This window comes from Mustela nivalis (genome assembly GCF_964662115.1).
Source record: "Mustela nivalis genome assembly, chromosome: 12".
NCBI lineage: Eukaryota > Metazoa > Chordata > Mammalia > Carnivora > Mustelidae > Mustela > Mustela nivalis.
In genome coordinates this window covers 17,400,183-17,418,596 of record NC_139031.1, presented here as the reverse complement: position 1 = coordinate 17,418,596, position 18,414 = coordinate 17,400,183, and the positions used below count along the sequence as shown (strand labels likewise).

Sequence of the window (18,414 nt, the reverse complement as noted above, 5' to 3'; positions counted from 1 at the left end):
TCCCAGTATAATTATTAATAGCCTTTCCTTTCACTTTCAGAAGTGCCCCACTTGATTAATAAATTATGTGGTCACCTTACTATAAATATGTTAGCCTTCACTAGTATTAAGAATGACTCTTTAGGCACCTGGGTGGCTCATTTGATTAAGCAATTGCCTTTGGCTCAGGTCACGATCCCGGGACTCTGGGATCAAATCCCACATCGGACTCTCTGCTCATCAGGGTGTTTGCTTCTCCCTCTGACCTTCCCCCTCTCGTGTTCTCTCTCTCATTTTCTCTCTCAAATAAACAAATAAAATCTTTAAAAAAAACAAAAAAGGAATGAATCCTTGAATTGGCTATGCCCAGATTCCATACTTCCTATAAACACAAAAGTTGCTGAATTCTTTGCATTGATTACAAAAATAAGAATGCTTGTGATTGTAGATTCATTGGAGTCCTAGTCATGCTTTCTAGATATGTTTATATCAAATTCTCCTCTATAAACAGGATCCTTTGAAGGAACTGGGCAATGTTTCTATGTATTGTCTTTAAACTGTTTGACAGATTAAAGCTGTCACTTCCTGCTGGGGAGGAGTGTGGTAGTTGGTAGAATCCAACTGACAGCATACTATCATATCACACAAATATGTTATTGTTTAAAGACTAGAACTTAGGGGTAGGAAGGATGATGATCCTATTAAATAACCACTTAGAATATTGGTTTACCCTGAAACCTCTAAGTGCCTTATGATCTTCTTACTTAAAAAGTATCCTAGTGTTCCACATCTATTCTACATTGTATCTACCTCAATTATGAAGAGTATTGGTTCTTAAGACATTATTTTTTTAATTTATTTTATTTTTTTTATAAACATATAATGTATTTTTATCCCCAGGGGTACAGGTCTGTGAATCACCAGGTTTACACACTTCACAGCACTCACCATAGCACATACCCTCCCCAATGTCCATAACCCCATCCTCCTCTCCCAACCCCCTCCCCCCAGCAACCCTCAGTTTGTTTTGTGAGATTAAGAGTCACTTATGGTTTGTTAAGACATTATTTTATTTCTCAGCTCTTTGTGCTATAACTTTACCCTATAAGCAGTGGAGTCCTAACTGACACTTCTTCCATTTGTGAAGAAGAACACAGGTGCTTTTGAAGGAAAACGAAACCCAGACAGACCTCAGATGACTTAGCCATGATCATGATAATTAGTTGGAGTCCTGAACTCCACCCAAACCCGGTTCACTGAGTCTCCACACATGATTACCCCCTGGGCTTTTTTGTTTTAACTTTTTTTTTTTCCTGAAAAGTAGCCCTTCCCTTGATCTATTTCTTGTTTGGAATACTATATTTTAAGAAGCTGAGTCAAGAGTATCCATGGCAGGTAAACCATTAAAAGTTAATTTGATGCAACTAACTGAGTCTCCAATTATTATTGCTGTTACCCTAACATTGTGGTTTGTGTGTGGTGTTTCCTAGTGCAGCTATAAAGGTGGCCTTATTTGGAGTGCATGCCGTGTGCTAAGCGCAGTTCTAGGCATTTTACCTCATATCCTGTTTAATAGAGGAACTAGCACAAGGCTCTGCCCCGGCTGGAAAGCTGTGTTTCAACCCTGTGTTTTACTCTGCTGTTTGGTGTATCTAGGTCATATTTTTTATTTCATTTGACCAGTCAATCATTGATCACTAAGCTCTTTTGCTTAAAGAAACTGCTTTAATAAAAAGGAGCAGACTACTGATCTATCTTAACTTCATGGGTCAGTCTCAGCTGTATTATGCCAAGTGAAAGATGCTGAATTCAAAAGGCTGTATTATACCTTCCTGCTGAAGTCTTAGCCCTTGGTGGTTCAGAATATGACTGTATTTGGACATAAGGTCTTTAAAGGGTAATTAAGTAAAAGAGGCCATTAGGCTGGCCCCAAAGCTAACACGATGAGTGTCCCCAAAAAAGATCAGGACACAGACACAGAGGGAAGACCACGCAAAGACACAGGGAGATGGCAGCCATGTACAGACCAAGGAGAGAGGCCTCAGACCATGATATCTCCACAACTGTGAGGAAATAAATATCTGTTATTATTTTTTTTTTTTTAAGCAACAAACAAACCAGGCATTGTAGACTCTATTTATTTGCCATTCTGGAAAAGGCAATACTATTGGGTCAGAAAACATATCAGTGGAAGAGGGGTAGGCTGCAAAGCAGTACAAGGAAATTTGGAGGGTTCATAGAACTATTCTGTACACCCAGGAGGGTGAATTTCATTGTATGTAAATTATACCTCAGTTTAAAAGTCTTGCTTTTATCCAGCAAAATGACCATTGCCCCAATGGGGACCATGCCTTTTGGTGCACAAATAATAGACTAGATTAGTTTGATTGTCAGATAGTAGAATTAAAGGAAGGTTGCTACGTGCACCTACCTTTGCCTTTGAAAACTAACCTGGAGGGCACCGGTATGCTTTCTCGGGAGCAACTGGTACTGTCTTTACTCAGCACCCAAACCATGGACAGCATAGGAAATCGCCAGTCAAAGCCCATCTTCATGAATTATCTATAAGCTGTGGGACCACGAAGCTTTGTACTTAGGGTTGTGAGTTCCTCTAGTAAAGGTTTTTCTGCCTCAGAATGATTTCTCCTTACTTGCCACCAAATTCTCTAGTCATCATGGGGTCTTCTGACTTTTTATCCTTCTCACAACCAGCCAGCCCAGTAATAATAGGTCAACGTAGGAGAACGCACAATACAGTGAGGCAAGGGTTACTGATTCAGAGCAAGGCAACACTCTCGTATAGGAATTACAAACCCAGGACCCACAGGTCAGCACCCAGCATACACTTCTTGCCTGATCGGGACAGTCTCTACCCTGTGAATTACTTATTTAATCTGTTTTTCAATTGTAGATCACTGGGGAGATTTCATTACCTTTAACTTGAAAGTAGCTCTTAATACTTTCAGAAGAAAGAAGACTTGAGACAGACTCAGGAGATATTAGATAGTAAGAAAATGCCTACCTAAGGGGCGGCTTTACCTATTTTTAGCATGTAAACGATTATCAGTGCTGGGCTAATAAGTCCAGGCCAAAGCATCCAGACCCACTTCTCCCAGAGCAGCCCCGTAGGAAAGCTCCTGACGCAGGCTTAGTATCTAAGAGCATCCTGTTCTGTAGAGTTCCAGACAGGCGTGTGTTTCTTTCTCTGTGGTTGGCATAGTCACTTCCTGTTTGTTTCCTGCTGGCCCACACTGAAGGAAAAGCCAGGGACTGAACTGGAACGTTGGATGTAGTCTGCCTCTTGCCAGCGGAAGTGGATTGTTTAGTCTGGGTTCAAGCACAGGGCTAGGCAGTCTCAAGTTTGGAATCAGAGTGGCGTGCAGGAGACTCATGAACGACAGGCTTGATCCCTGAAGAATTGTGTGCAGCTGTACACATGGCCAGGCAGAGAAGCCTTGAGGTGAAATTAGAGAACCAGGGAGGGCAGGTCAGCTGGGGCCAGCTGTGGGGGCGGGGCTGAGGAGTGCATCACCTTTGGCATTTTAGCAGGATATTTTCAGCAGCAGCAAATTCGGGCCTCTCTCTGGTAGAGCAAATGCTGGCCTGTTGGTATGGTTAAGCTTTCTCTTATTAGAAGAAGCATCATTGATTTATAAAAACCTTCACTTTTAAACGCTGTAGGCTATTTTCACTATAAAGCTCAATGTGGAGTGGATTCTGCCCTCTGCCTTATTCTAAATTAGAGGCTGTGATCCTATCTTCACATTACAATATTCAAATAACCCCTTTCCAGTTGCTCCCCAGCCTATCTTTAAGTTGCACATAATAGCCTCCAACCCTAAAGGAATTCTAATTAAAATAGGCAGATCATCTATGAGATTGAGAGTCTCTTGCATCAGCTCTTATTTTTTGCAACAGAATACAGACCTCTCCCTGCAAATCGCTCATTGGTGGGGTTTGAATTGTGACTTACTTGCCTGGGAGAGGTACCTCAGGGCTGGGGTGGCACCTCCTGGTCCCATGAGCTGATCAAAGTGGTTTCCCTCTTTTCCTAGATTCCAAAAATATGCACTATGTATTTGGGGTTTCTTCTCATTCTGTGACAGATCTGCCTCCTTGAACATCTTCCCTCCTATTTCCCAAGATTCAAAGGTTTTAAGCAAACCTTTTAGAGGAAATCAAAGAAATTATATGGAGGACAAATTTAATTTGAGCTGTTTATTAGCTCTAAATATAAACAACCTTTTCTTCAAGGCTAAGAGCCTTCTCAGCTCTCTTCTTTTCTTAGTAAGGTTAGAAAGGAAACATAATCTTTCACCAAGGTTCTTGGTGCAGGATACAGCCTCTAGGATTGGACACACGAAATCTTTACTTTTGAGGAGATTTTGTCTCTGTTTTGACCTTGTTCTGAAATTTGGCCAACACCATACCTCTGGCAAAGTCTTCAGAGTGCTTTCGTGCATAGGCTTTATGCAGTAGAGTTTTTAGTTACTATTTTATTCCTTATTGCTTGTATATATATTAAGAAGTAGATTCATATAATGTAAACATTTCTAATAGTGGATCATAGAGCTAAATGATTTCTGGATCCTGGCACCCAACCCATAATAGGATTCTTTACAGTTGAACAAACCATTTACTAAATTCTCACAGTGACCAAGGCACTGTTCTAAGATGATAGGGGACACAGGGATGGATGAGACATGGTCCCTGTTCTCAAGGAAGTTTGTAACCCTGGTAGGAGAAGCAAGCATTTGCACAGCCATCTCTAACAGAAGGTCAAGTGTGAGTGCTGTCGTATATGTACAGTGATCTTAATATCTGGCTGTGTTTCCTGTTCTTGCTGTATTGACTTGAGGACTGGGGCTCACAGGTGCAGATTTGACTTCCTTAAGTTAATCCTGTATGCAGAAAATGAAATCGTTTGAATTTCTCTCCATAGTGGCATTGAGTTACCCTTTTGACTTACCATAAATGTTCATTATTTCTTACTTGAAATGTCCCAGTCATGTAGACTGATTGCAGTTAACTCCTAGTTGCTCCTTGTAAAGGTTCAAGAATTAAAGACAGGGACGCCTGGGTGGCTCAGTCGGCTAAGTGTCTGATTCTTGACCTCCGCTCAGGTCTTGATCTCAGGGTCATGAGTTCAAGCCCTGCGTTGGGCTTCATGCTGGGCATGGAGCCTACTTTAAAGAAAGAAAAGAAAAGAATTAAAGACAATGGTTGGGGCTTCAAGAGGGGGTGGTTGTGGAGGGGGAGAGACAGAGAGGGGTAGTTGCAGAGTGAGATCTCCAATGATTGCTTTCAATACATTCTTGGATGCTAGATAAAAAAATCTAAGCCAGTTATCAGACAGGCTTGTGCTGTTTGTCCACTCATTTTAAACTTCATATGATGTTCCAGTTAATGAATTTATAATATGGTATTGCATAATATAGTACTGATTCAGTTTGGCTTAATTCAGTGCAGATGCATTGTTCTAGCCTTAGGACCTCAGCTTGCTTAACTTTTTCTCAGGACAAAGAGTGGCTTATGCCAAAATCAAGTAATGAGTAATGGCTTCACTGTGGTTTTTCCTAATTTGCTATTTTAAAATTTCAGTCCTTAAGTCTCATGGACTGATTATTAACCAGTCTAGGTATTTTAAATATGTGTAAGTAATTAGTCTGCCGTGTGAACGATTTGAGTAGTCATCAAAGTGGAATGTCAACTTTATTTATTGGAAACGTTTCTATTTCTGTTGAGCTCTCCTTCCTTTGTAGGGGAAATATTCTAGTACTCGTGGCTTTTGTTGAGTTGGCTCTTTGATTTGGTCCTAAACAAAATTGGATTGTTATCTAAGCCATAGGCATGAGCTTGAGGGCAGTGCTACTAAAGAGAGGACCTGTCGAGATCTGGCTAGATCTGGGGCCATGGTCAAACAAGAGAGCCCCGTGTGTGCTCCAGCCCCTTTCCAGAGAGCTAGAACGCTTTACTAAGGTCACAGACCACAACCCCTAAACCTGGCCCACCCATCACGATCCCACTGTGTTAGCGGTTTCAAAGAGCTCAGACAAATCTGTTCATGCCCTTTACCAGTCCTGAAAACAGGAGAACACTAGCTGCTACAGATAGTACCCAGCCCTTCACAGGGGCACAGCAGGGATACAGACATTCTCCTCTTTCCCTAAACTGTCATGAAGTAGCCTTGGACAACCAGGGTTGAAGTTGAATTAAAAAACCCGGGTCCAATTTTATTGCTTTAACAGTCTTGTGATTTGAGAAGCTTTATTTAACTTCTCTGGTTCTGTTTAGTATTTTTTTAACAACTCTATTGAAATATAAATTACATAATATACAGTTCACCCATTTAAAGAGTACAGTTCAGTGACTTTTAGTATGTGTACAGAATTGTCCATCTATCACCACAGTTAATTTTGGAACAATTTCATTATTCCCAAAAGAAACCCTGTACATAGCTGTCACTTCCAACTTTCTCTATTTCTTCTAGCCCCAGGCAACCACTAATCTCTTTGTCTCACTGTATATTTTCCTATATAAATGCAATCATCCAACATGCAGTTGGTGGCGACTGGCTTCTTTCATTAGCATAATGTTTTCAAGATTCATCAATGTTTAGCATGTATCAACACTCAATTATTTTTCATTACCAAGTAATATTCCACTGTATGGTTATACCACAGTTAATTTCTCCATTCATCCCTTGAGGAACATTTAGGCTGCTTCCACTTTTTGGCGGTCATGACTAATGCTATTATGAAGGTTTTCCTACAAGAGTTAGATAGGAAACATGAAGGAATAACAGGTTGCCCTGAAGGGTATCTGTTATACTACAATTTGATGTGATGCAACTCTCTGTCTAAGGTGTTTTATTCTAATTTCTGGGAAGTTTTTTCCTTCCAGGACCTATAGCTTGAATCCCTCCCAGTATCTGGTATATTTCCAGACCTGCAGCTGTTATGGGACTCAATAAATGTGCAGTGGGGCACCTGGGTGGCTCCCTCAGTTAAGCATCCGACTCTTGATTTTAACTCATGTCTTGACCTCAGGGTTGAGGGATCAAACCCTGCATCAGGTTCTGTACTCGGTGTGGAGTCTGCTTGAGATCATTTTCCCCTGCCCCCCCCCCCGACAAATACATAAATAAATAAAATCTTTAAAAAAAAAAAAAGCCCATGTGCAGTTACACAAGTGAAGAGAAATTCCTCTTACATTGCCTTCAATGTCTTGTCTGTTCTACAGGTATCTCTGATGAAGACATTATCAATATTACTCTACCCACTGGAGTCCCCATTCTCCTGGAACTGGATGAGAACCTGCATGCTGTTGGGCCCCACCAGTTCCTGGGTGACCAAGAAGCTATCCAAGCTGCCATTAAGAAAATAGATGATCAAGGAAAAGTGAAAAAACGAGCTGAAAAATGAAGGCTTTCCCATTTGATGGCTAGGAATGGCTGCAAAAGAAGTGGCATGCAGTGTTTTATGGGTGCTGATCTCTCTCTCTTTTTTTTCCCCCTGTTTTTTCAGAACTGGGCTATGGGGTAGAGTTTATATAGGCAACTACGTAACTTATGTTGCTCAGATAAAGGCTTTAGGATGCCTGAGTAGGCATGAGTACTCACTAGGCATGAGTAGGATGAACTCTCCTGATAGTCCTATTTGAGTTAGTGTTGTGGGGCTAATTAGTAACCAGAAGGGCTTAATCAATGTCCTAAATATCCAAGATAGGAGAGTAACAAGTAGAGGTGAAGTTTAAGGCTTTCATCATTCAATACATCATTACTGAGTCACTATTGAGAGACACTACTTATTCTAGTAAGTAGTTCATGTTTATATTTACTAAGACTTTCTGGGATGATGGTAAGGTATATTAGAAATATACTCTACGTAAGTATTTATTATCAGGCTTCTCCTCTGGGAAAAGGGATGCTTTTCCAGTTAAAACCAGAGGCCCATTAAATGGGGGCTATCATAGATGGGCTTCTTCAAGAAAGCCAACAACAAACTAGAAGGCCTTTTGCCTTGTCTCTAGGCCAGAGACATCCTTTCTTTGACATTCGGAAGGATTGCCCTTTGGCTGCTAGAATTAGCAGCATGGACACAGCCCTAGCTGTTTGTGTTCTCCTTTTGTTTCGTTCTGTTAAACTTCAATCTTTGGGTACTTAAAATTGGTTTAAAAATAAAGGTCTGTGACCAAAAAATGAATATCCCCGAAGCATCTCCATATATGTGATGAACATTAAGCAAAGGCATCTGAACTAGTCTTTGGCTCAGAACCTTCCTGGGACCCTCACAGAGTTGCATGGACACTCACAATTCTCTACAAATTGAACATCCGGATCCGAGGGAAGGTAAAATATAGTGCGCGTAATTTTATCACGTGCGCAGGGAAAATATGGTACATTGGGGCTTGTCATGTACATGAATTTTTCACCAGCTGAGAGCAAACAATTATGGTACCTAGCGTAGAGCAGCGTGGGTAGGCCATGAGCAGACGGGATTACTTCTCAATCTCAATGACCCTATTTTCTAGATCCTATTTTTAACCATCATGGGTATGCAAGTCCTCTTTCTTTAAACTCTTGCCTTATTTCAGGGCAGGTGACCTGTATTTCAGTGATAAAGTCATGTGGGAAAAATTGTAGCTATTTATCAGTTTTTCATGGTTTTTATCCCTTGGCAGATCAATCTGTTTGTATGGTAAATGGCCATAGAAGAAAACTAATTTAGAACCCTTGCTACAGCTTGGCCTTCATTTAGTCCTTACAGTAGGACTCTACCCGCACTGGCAATGAACATGGCTGGGAAGAAAAGCTGGACTGTGGATGCTTTACGTTTCTGACCGACTCGTGGTGTCTACTGTAGCCCTTCATCTTAGTCCAGTTGCTTAACCAGTGAATTCAGAGATCAGGTCTTCCTAGAATACCATTCTTTAACAGTTTCATCTCTGGAACTGACCTCTGAATTTTCTAACCCAACCGGTGACCGTATCTTAATGCGGCTCGAGACCCTAGAGTTGGAGTCTTTCCTTGTCCTGCAGTGAGGTGTTCACTCCCAGGGTACCCCCTGGCTGGATGATATACTTCTACACACAAAGCTATACTCAGAACAGGCAGTTTGGAATCTTGCTGATTTCCTCTGATAGGGTTTATTTTTGCCCACACTTTTCTGCTATAATTTGGCTTATTGTTTTTGAGATCTTGGCTGAAATAAATGAGACATTTCTGAAAACCTCATGTGAAATGATTTTTTTTAAAGATTCTATTTTTCAAGTAATCTCTACTCCCTGCACAGCCGTGGAACTCAACAACCTCAAGTCACACACTCTACCAACTGAGCCAGCCAGGGGCCTCATTTTTTTTTTTTTTAAACATGCAAAATTATTTCTAACAACTCCAACAGTTCACCTGTATTAGACCACCTAATATACCTGTTTTCTTCACATGGTTTACAAGATATCCAGAATTTTTGATGTAGAAATCTTGAAGACTGAAACCTGCATCCTAATGTTGGCATCCTTCTGTTCTTTGTGAAGTTGGGACAAAAAGAGGGGGATTTGGCCATGAGAGAGGGCACGCCGTCCTGCTGCCCGGTTGGGCTAGTCCTGGAGACAGTGAGACATATGTCCTCCGCCCAGGCTGAAATAATTGTCCCAGTGTGGAACGAGTGTGGTAAGATGAGGGCAAGAGCAAGGTGCTCCTCCTGGAGTATTAACTTTTAAATATCTCAGACGAGTACCATATCCCTGTACACCATGAATTTCTTTTTCCAAAAGAGCAGGAGTTCTCCAGAAAAATGGAGGTTTGCGTGTCATCTAACACCGGAGCCCCGGCAACAAAGCATCCCTGGAGGAGAATACATCCGTGTCATACATTTTCCTTCGCTAAGATGTGCAAGAGAGATGTCTAAATGCAATCTCAACGCGATGGTTTCGCCCAAGACTTGTAGGCCATTTCTTGTGTGGGAGCATGATCGCTTTTATTTGAATGCTGTTACTGCACGTGCACAGGAATGGTGGTGGTTATTGGTCCTCTGGTCTGGGAAGCCTCCCTATGCTCTAAAGATTTTCAGGGGTGGGATTTATTTATGTATTGATGTATTTATGTATTTATGTATTTTGGGGTCAGTGCATGAGCCTGTTAAAACCAACCCCCAGGGGGCAGCACTTGGCCAGCTTGGTGGCCAGACGCAGAAACCTGACTGGTCATGTTGCCGCCCCAAGGGAAGAGAGAAGAAAAAGGTCAAATATTTCCCCACTTCTTCTTTCATGTAGTTACAGTTCTTTTTTTTTTTTTTTCCCCTGACCCTTCACCGCTTTTGACAGAATGGGCTAGGGGAAGCATTTTTCCTAGACAGAGATTTCGTCATTCCCTGGTGTCATTTTTAATTCATTTGCTTGCTTTTGCAAGCCACAGTCTCTTCAAAGTTCAGCTTCCCTGGTACCCGACAAGCCTTTCTTAGGTTCTTCTTCCCTCAGAAACATACTCAAATTGCCTCAATGTTGCGGTTCCTGATTATGTTTCCTGCTTTTGTGTTTTGCATAATTGAATTTTGCAAGTTTTTGGCTGACTTGTATAATACTGTTTGTAGTATTAAATCATGGCTCACCTCACAAGCAGATCTGGCTATGGCCTGAGAGTCTAACACACTGGACTATGAAGGGAATTTAAACCACCGATTCCAAGAGGAAAAATGAAACATCCAAAATATTAGAATATTTTAATCCTTCAATCTCCCTCTTATGACAAAGTTAGTTGGCCAAGTGATAGGAAGAATGAAAGTCACTCTTTTTCCACAGGTTGCCACGTTTTATTTACTGGAGGATGATCTGGCTGTATAGTCTAGCCTTTAAGACACTGGGATCTTAAGTTGCCAAAATAAATTTTAACTTTCTTGGACAATGTTCTAGGGGTAAGCTAGAGTGTCACCCTCTCTTCCTACGTATCCATAATACAGCCACATAGCTCTTGCTTTTTAAGTCAGAGCTAGCCATTTAAGCTTACACTTACTCTGATTTGGCAGGAATACATTTTTAAACAGTCATCTAAAAATTCTTCTTATTATAAAAAGCTTTAAAGAGCCACAAAAACAGAGACTATAAATAGCACAAAGAACACTCCTATGCCCGTCTAGCCCCCAACTGCCACCTCATTCACTTACGACTCCTGTTCTGTATAGATGCCCTCCGTCTTCCCCGGCTGGCACTGGATTATTCTGGAATAAATGCCAAACATCAAGCGGGATAGATTCCAAAAAGGAAAACAGCTTAAGTAGTCTTTGCACAGTTCGAATGGAAGCATCAGTATTCTGTTTTGAACTTTTCTCGGTACTTCAGAGAAACCTCACGGCAGCCTTTGTTAAGTTGTCCAATTTGAGTCTTGGCTGTATACAATCTGTATTCCCTCTGGTTGCTGTCTGGAGTCCTGTTAGTCTGTTACGTGTGATTTCTGCTGAATAATGCGAGATGATTTGGTGACTCTGATGATAAATTCAACTGTTTTAAAGATGAAAATGTTCCTGAGACTATTTTAAATAATTCTGAAACCAATTGCATAGGTTTAAGAAATGAGTAAATTTGTTGTTCTTGTAAATCAGGTTACTCACTATGGGAGAAGGGAGATAGAACAAGGAAGCAGATAAAGAAGAATGCTGTTTTATCAGTTTTGAACTGGAGCTATTTAATAAGCACTTTTTTTTAAAAGATTTTATTTATTTATTCGGCAGAGAGAGATCACAAGTAGGCAGAGAGGCAGGCAGAGAGAGAGAGAAGGAAGTAGGTTCCCCTCTGAGCAGAGAGCCTGATGTAGGACTCGATCCCAAGATCCTGAGATCATGACCTGAGCCGAAGGCAGAGGCTTAAACCACTGAGCCACCCAGGCGCCCCGAACTGGAGCTATTTATATGAACGTGTGTGTGTATGTGTGTGTGTGTGTGTGTGTGTTTTCTCTCCCTAACACCACCTCCTCTCACCCCCAGCTCTGCCCCTGTCCTCTGAAATGACCTAGAAGCAGTAAATACACTAATAATGAGCACACCTACAGTCCTGAGCTTGCTTTCTAATTACTGTTCCACAGAACCTGGGATTGTTTGGGGGAAATGGTCATTTCCAGGTTTGAGACAGATAAAGGAGAAGGGGAGCTTAGAACATCTTGAGTCAGAAAAGAAAAAAATGCCCGAAAACTGATGGGACACAAAAATTGGCTTCAAGTGCCAAATTTGGGACAATTTGCCATTAAAGTAAAGAGTGATGATGATGGATTATGGGACATTTGTCTCAGTCCGCTCAAACTGCAGTAACGGAAAACCACAGGCAAGGTGGCTTAAATGACAGACATATGTCACAGTGCCAGAGACTGGGCACCAAAGATCAAGTGCCTGATGAGAACCCTCCTGGTTTTCAGACAGATATCTTTTCGCTCTAGAGTGGAGGGGAGGGCACTGGTCTCTTCCTCTTACGAAGATCTTAATCTCAGCATGGGGGAGATCGACCTTCATGACCTCATGTAAATCTAAGTACCTCCTAAAGGCCTTCCCTCCAAATACCAGCACGCTGGGGATCAAGGCCTCAATATTTGAACTCTAACAATATTTTAATTAAAAGTTATAGAGGACATTTAGGGGCTGCAGAATTTAAGGGTGATATGTCATGTCTGCAACTCACATTCAAATGGTTTGGCCAACAATGTCGCTGTATATTTAGAGAGGGACAGAAAGCAAATGCAGTGAATGTTACAATCCATAAACTGAGCAAAGAATGTATAATGTACTATTGTACTATTCTTCCACCTTTTCTGTGGGTTTGAAATTTTTCAGGAAAACTAAAGTGACAGGAGGGGGGGGGAAAGAATGGACAAAGGAGCAGCTAAAACCATCTCTGTACTGACTGGATAAAGGTGTCCTGCTTTCTGTGCAGTTTCACTCTTCCTGAAATCTCAGGCCTTGTTAGGGAAGAGAGGAACTTCTCGGGTCTGTATTGTCAAGAAACAAGTACCATCATTCTGTTTGGGGCTACGGTTAGGCATTATACCAACAATTAGCTTTTCTGTTGATAGAGCAACTCACGAAGAGTGTTGATTGCCATTCCCTTGTAGCCGAGCAAAGAGTAAATGGAATTTCTTCCTCCTGATGCAAACCCTTCTAGTTTAATCTCCTTTACTGCCTGAGGGTGCCATTCCTTCTTACTGTCACCATTTGGCTCCAAAACCAATACGTACGGTCTGGACCCATGTTTCGTTGACCTTCAGCTTGGTGCAGGAGCAAGGTCACCAGTGATCCTCATGTCAGTCATCTCAGTGGCCTAGCCCCGCCCTGAATCCATGTGACTCTGAAGCAAGCCTTGGTTTCTACCGTTCCTCCGTGTCTCCTTCTACTAAGACCGCTGAGGGTCAGAGGCCAGCAATGACTTCTCACTGCCCAAACAACACGCAAATGGATTGTGCTGGTACTTAAGATGTGCCTTTTATTTATGTTGTGATTGGCCACTGAAGGCTTTGTTTCACAAAACAAAATTCATGAAAATATCCTATTTTTATGAAGGAAGCCCTACCCCCAAGACAGTTTTCTTGCTCAACCTGTTCATTTAATTCTTTGAACAGCCAAGTTTTTAAAGACTTCAGCATAGCCCAGGATGTGATACAAACACACCTTCCAAGAACTAAACCTAATTTCCAGTCTGCAGAAGATAGATGCCCGAGATTAACATTAGCAACTGTTGGCCAAAATGTTAAGTGGTCACTTTCTCAATAAGGCACCTGCAGCCTCAGAGTTAACTCAAGGATTTTTCATGAACTCACTCTAGCCACACAGCTACTGCGAAGGGAATGTCCATCAACCATGCTGCCTCGTGTCCACTTGCAAGGAAACCTCATTTGACATAACATTGACCTCAGTGAGGGATCAGAGGGTTATTAGTAAAATTATTGCATCAAACCTACCCTGTTAGTGAGAAGGTTCTTTGGAGTGATTGAAACTGGACCTTGGAACAAAGAGGGTAAAGTGCATCACACAGTTAAGTGCCCACTGGCCTCTTGGATTGAGGTCCTTAATCCATTCTGACACATGTTCTATAGAATGTCCGTTAGAGTTCTCCAGACAGCTACTGGCCATAGGTTAGCTGGTCAGCATTTTAGTTTCTGAAGCACACTAGGATTCTGAACTGGATGGTAGGGAACATGATTTGTAGCAGAATTCCAGGTACTCTCTTGGGAGAGTCTTGGTATTTTTAAAATCTTGATTTTTTTAAACCTTATTTAACATTTATTTCTACACCCAGACACTGGGGGTCAGTATTTGCTCATAAATGCCTCTGGGTTTGCCTGTAAACCTAGTTCTATTTACAAGAGGTCATGGCCGAAGAGGCCTGGAATGGATTGTAGGATCTCTTTTCCTGAGCCGGTAAGCGTAGAGCTCAGCGGATGTAAACACGAACTGTAAATAGAGACCTCAGGGCCCCCCATGGGATTGTAACTTGGGAAAGAGACATAAATAAATGCAAACTTCGATTTTTAATCTAAAATATAAACTAATACCAAGTCCTTGCTGGTTTCTGGAGTCTTGCTGGTGTCTGGCAACCGTGGTCCTGCCAACACACTCAGATGCTCAGCCAGCATCCTGGCCGTCACCCTGACTTTCGTTCTGATCAGTTACAGAGTCCTGTTGATTTTCTCTCCTTGTTCCTTTCAAATCCATCTCTTCTGTATCCTCCCCGCTCAGGCTCTGGGTCACGTCCTCAGCTTTGCTCTCTTTAAACATTTCGGACATCGAGCTCCCTCGTTCTACTTTTGCTCTTCTCCAGTCCTCTCCAAAAATTTTTCGGGTGACTTTACAAAAGTTCTGCCACACAGAACACGATGCAGGCTTTCAGGGATACCAAACACCTTTTTAAGGATCTGCCTTTGCCCTCATCATCTCTCTATCACCCCGCTCCTTGCCTGCCTAGTCTCTGCTTATCCCTCGGGACTCTTAGGCTCCCTTATGGTCCCTGACTTACCTATGCGGACCTCACTTGTCCCCTTGTCCCTTCTCTTTGTGCCAGGAGAACTGAATGGATCTCAAGTCCCCCGCCTCCTGAAGTTGAGGGCCAGACAAGGTCATGAATATTTACTCTCCAACATTTCAAAAACATATACCCCTTGAGTCCTGGACTGTTCATTTTTATAGGTTCAAAATATTTGTCGTCTAGCAGATATTTGATCTTAATCTGTACCGTGCTCTGTGGCGTCTTCCCGTCAGTCCACACAGATGGAGAAACCCGGCTGCTGGTTGTCAGAGAGCCAAATGAAGCCAAGTGGCCCGACAGCTCAGAGCATTTCTCCATGGGCAGATGCCATCATGGTGTGGAAACAGGTTAATGACTCGTGTTCTTGCCTTTTAATCAAATTATAGAATTAAATGTAGTAGTATAAATATTTTGAAAATAAGTAGAGGATCCCTTAATCCTCCCATCCTGAGAGCTATTTCATTTATTTCTTCCTATATGCATTTTTTCACATAGATATATTCTTAGTTTACATTCCATTGTGGGTTTTTAAAAATCATAAATATTTCTCCATGGTTCATGGGCTTCAAACTATCTTAATATATGGATAAATATTGTCCCGTCATTTGGATAGAACTTAAATGTCCCAACAAGGAAAAAAATTAGATGCTTTCAATGTTCTGCTCTAATAAATAATTCTGTTTCTATAACAGGCCCATCTTGAATGAGTGTGAGCTTTAGTACAAGAGCACAGTGGTGGCCCACATGCTACTTGTCTAAATATTTTAAAATACCAATCAAGCTAACAAACATACATAGAATGTTTTGTATGTTTTATATAACCTGACAATTATACCTTTAAAACAAAAAGTATTTTAAAATACATAGACATTTTATATGACTGAAACCCAGCAAACATCAAGAATGCCTACGGAAGTCTTCTCTGAAAAGATGTCATACATACCAAACCTTGAATGATACAGTGTATATGTCAGAGTGTGCATATGCGCATATGTCTGTATGAGTGCTAAGGCAGAAAGGGGTATTTAAGAAGTAGATAAGCTAAGGCTAAGGTAGCTTGGGCACAATAATGAGCAGTGAAGCATCATGGGATAGGATTAGAGAAGTAGACAGATGCTACATTGGGCCATGGTGAGAGGGATGGAAGAAGAGAGGGATGGGGAAGGTCTTCTCAGCAGAAGAGTGGTCCAGCGGCCCAAGCCCTTCTGGCCACAAAGAGCTTCAGCCATTTGAGCATAGTCTCCCCAAAGCAATGTTTTACTTTTCACTGTTGTGAAATATGATCCTTGTGAGAATCATAAATCCTATCATCTTTAAAGAGAGGTTAAGCCTCCCAAATATATAAAGCACTGAGAGAACTGAAAGTAGAAATGGACAGCAATACATTAATAGTAGCAAACTTTAATACCTCCCCTTCAGTTAGGCTAGAACAACTAGACAGAAGATCAATAAGGAAACAGAGGACTTGAACAACACAACGGAACCAATTGGACCCAAGAGACATATACAAAACACTGCTCCCCCAGAGAGCAGAATACACATTTTTCTCAAGTTCTCAAGTTTCTCAAGTTCTAGGTGCACATAAATCACATGCTAAGCCACAAAATAAGTCTTAACAAAGTTAAGAAGATTGAAATCATACAAAGTATCTTCTTTGACCACCTGAAATGAAACTAGGATTCAATAGCAGAAAGAAAATGGGAAAATCACCTAAAATGTGAAAAAAAAAAAAAAAAACAATTTACTTGAAACAATAAATCAGAGAAGAAATCACAAGGGGATTTAGAAGAAATCTGGAGGTAAAATGAAAATGCAACATACCAAAAGATATTGAATACAGTAAAAACAGTACTAAGAAGAAAGTATATAGTGACAAATGCTTAACATTAAGAAGAAAGATCTTAAATCAATAACCTAATTTTGCATCTCAAGGAACTACAAAAGGAAGAGCAAACTAAACCAAAAGAAGAAAGAAAGAAAGAATAAAGATTAGAGCACAGATAAATGGAGCAGAGAATAGACACAAAAGAAAAGTTAACAAGACCAAGAAATGGTTTTTGAAAATATCGACAAAATTGGCAAATCCTTAGCTAGACAAAGAAAAAAAGAGATGAAACTCAAATAATTAAAATTAGAAATGAAAGAAGGGACATTACAACTGATGTCATGGGAGTAAAAAGGATTATAAAAGACTACCATGAGCAATTTTATGTTAACAAATTGGATAACCTAAAAGAAATGGATACATTCCTAGAAACATACAACCTACAAACACTGACTCATAAGAAATAACTAAATCAGAGTAGACTTATAACTAGGAGATTGAAGCAGTAATCAAAAGCCTCAACAAAGGAAAGTCCAGGACCAGAGGCTTCACTGGAAAATTATACCAAATATTTAAAGAAGAATTAATACCAACCCTTCTAAAACTTTTCCAAAGGATTGAAGATGTGGGAACATTTTCAAACTCATTCTATGAGGCCAAAATTACTCTGATGCCAAAAAAAGAAATAAAAGCCACCCAATTTTGAAAGAAAAAAGTCAAATTATATCTGTTTCATAGACAACATAATTTTCTATGAGAAAACTCTAGAGATTTCACCAAAAAAAAACCTGTTAAAATTAAGAAATTATTTTAACAAAGTTATAGGATAGAAAATCACACAAAAATCAACTATGTTTCTATACATTAACAATGACCAATCTGGAAAGAAAAGTAAGACAACCCATTTATCATAAAATCAAAAAGAATAAAATACTTAGGAATAAACTTAACCAAGATGAAAATCTTACACACTGAATGCTACAAAACATTGCCTAAAGAAATTAAGGAAGACACAAATATATGGAAAGATATTTTGTGCTCATGCATTGGAAGACTTAACATTGTTAAAATGTCCGTACTATGCAAAGTTATCTACAGATTCAGTGCAATCCCTATCAAAATCCCAATAGCATTCTTTGTAGGAACAGAATTAAATATCCTACAAATGAATCTCAAGAGACCCATAATACCCAAAGCAATCCTGAGGCCTTGCACTGCCTTATTTCAAAACATACTACAAAGAAACAAGACTATGTAGTACTGCCACAAAAAAAAGGTATATACACCAATGGAACAGAATAGAGATCCCAGGAAGAGAGCTTTGCATGATATGGTCAAACAATTATTGATAAACATGCCAAAACTACACAATGGGGAAAGGACAGTCTCTTCAAATTGTATTGGGAAAACTGGATATCCAAGTGCAAAAGAATTAAGTTGGACCTTACCTTACATCACACATAAAAATCAACTCAAGGGGCACCTGCCTGGGTGGCTCAGTGGGTTGAGGCCTCTGCCTTCGGCTCAGGTCATGATTCCGGGGTTCTGGGATCAAGCCCTGCATTGGGCTCTCTGCGCAGTGGGGTGTCTGCTTCCTCCTCCTCTCTCTCTTC

General features: G+C 40.7%; 1 protein-coding gene and 1 long non-coding RNA gene across 3 annotated transcripts in view; one reads left to right on the top strand and one right to left on the bottom strand.

Moving 5' to 3' along the window:
• BPGM (bisphosphoglycerate mutase) overlaps positions 1 to 9,209 on the top strand; it is a 26,841-nt gene extending 17,632 nt beyond the window's left edge. For both annotated transcript variants that reach the window (XM_082692572.1, XM_082692573.1), the window contains exon 3: positions 7,222 to 9,209. In XM_082692572.1, the coding sequence (XP_082548698.1) occupies positions 7,222 to 7,403 (182 nt within the window). In that variant the 3' untranslated portion in view covers positions 7,404 to 9,209. The remainder of the gene's footprint in view (positions 1 to 7,221) is intronic.
• LOC309845105 overlaps positions 1 to 18,414 on the bottom strand; it is a 21,518-nt gene extending 3,104 nt beyond the window's left edge. Inside the window, exons 1-2 of the long non-coding RNA XR_014301037.1 lie at positions 18,250 to 18,414; positions 4,949 to 5,165 (exon numbers count right to left, since the gene is read on the bottom strand). This is a non-coding gene — a long non-coding RNA (uncharacterized lncRNA). The remainder of the gene's footprint in view (positions 1 to 4,948; positions 5,166 to 18,249) is intronic.